The 581-nt window shown below is 59.7% G+C and overlaps 1 protein-coding gene across 1 annotated transcript in view; it reads right to left on the reverse strand.

Moving 5' to 3' along the window:
- The window catches only part of LOC104461895 (neurabin-2-like), a gene marked incomplete at both ends in the record, with an annotated part of 801 nt that extends 263 nt beyond the window's left edge, over window positions 1-538 (reverse strand). Inside the window, one exon of the mRNA XM_010073637.1 lies at window positions 14-538. Coding sequence (XP_010071939.1) covers window positions 14-538 — 525 coding nt within the window. The remainder of the gene's footprint in view (window positions 1-13) is intronic.
- Between the last annotated feature and the right edge of the window lie 43 nt (window positions 539-581).

Genomic DNA, 581 nt, shown 5'->3' on the forward strand with positions numbered 1-581 from the left:
TCGGTCCTCCCGCCCGTCCCGGAGCCTTATGGAGGTTGTTGCGGAGGTCGGCCTTCTCGAAGACGGCGCTGAGTTGGCTGACGGTTGGCGAGACGGCTTCGGTGTCCAATTTGTCCAAAGATTCGGTGCTCCCGTTGAACCTCACCACCACGTCCAGCTTACGGTCCTGGAAACCGGCTCGTTCCTTGCGTAACAAGAGCTTGGTGGTGGTGGCTTTTTCTTGAGGGCTCCTCTCAAAGATCTTTCGCGTCTCCTGCAGCTTGGAGAAGGGTTTGTCAGGTTTGGAATCAAAGCGGCTCACCCTCTCGGAAACGCTGGTGCCCAGTTTGAGAAGGTTGCCTTGTTCCATGGTCTCGCTGAGGCTACCGGCCCGCGGCAAGGAGAGCCGCACCGGCTTCTCCTTGGCTTTGGCCAGGTCGCAGGCGCCCTCGGGGCCCGGCGTTGTCCCCATCTGCAGGAACATGTTCTTGATGCGATGAACGTTGGAGCCGTACTTCTTACCCCGGCTTTTCTTCCCATCCTCGCCATCGGCAGCATCCTTTGTGGGCGCCAGGGCCTGGATGGTGGCTTCGTAGGCATTG

Source organism: Pterocles gutturalis, unplaced genomic scaffold (assembly GCF_000699245.1).
Source record: "Pterocles gutturalis isolate BGI_N339 unplaced genomic scaffold, ASM69924v1 scaffold28572, whole genome shotgun sequence".
NCBI lineage: Eukaryota > Metazoa > Chordata > Aves > Pterocliformes > Pteroclidae > Pterocles > Pterocles gutturalis.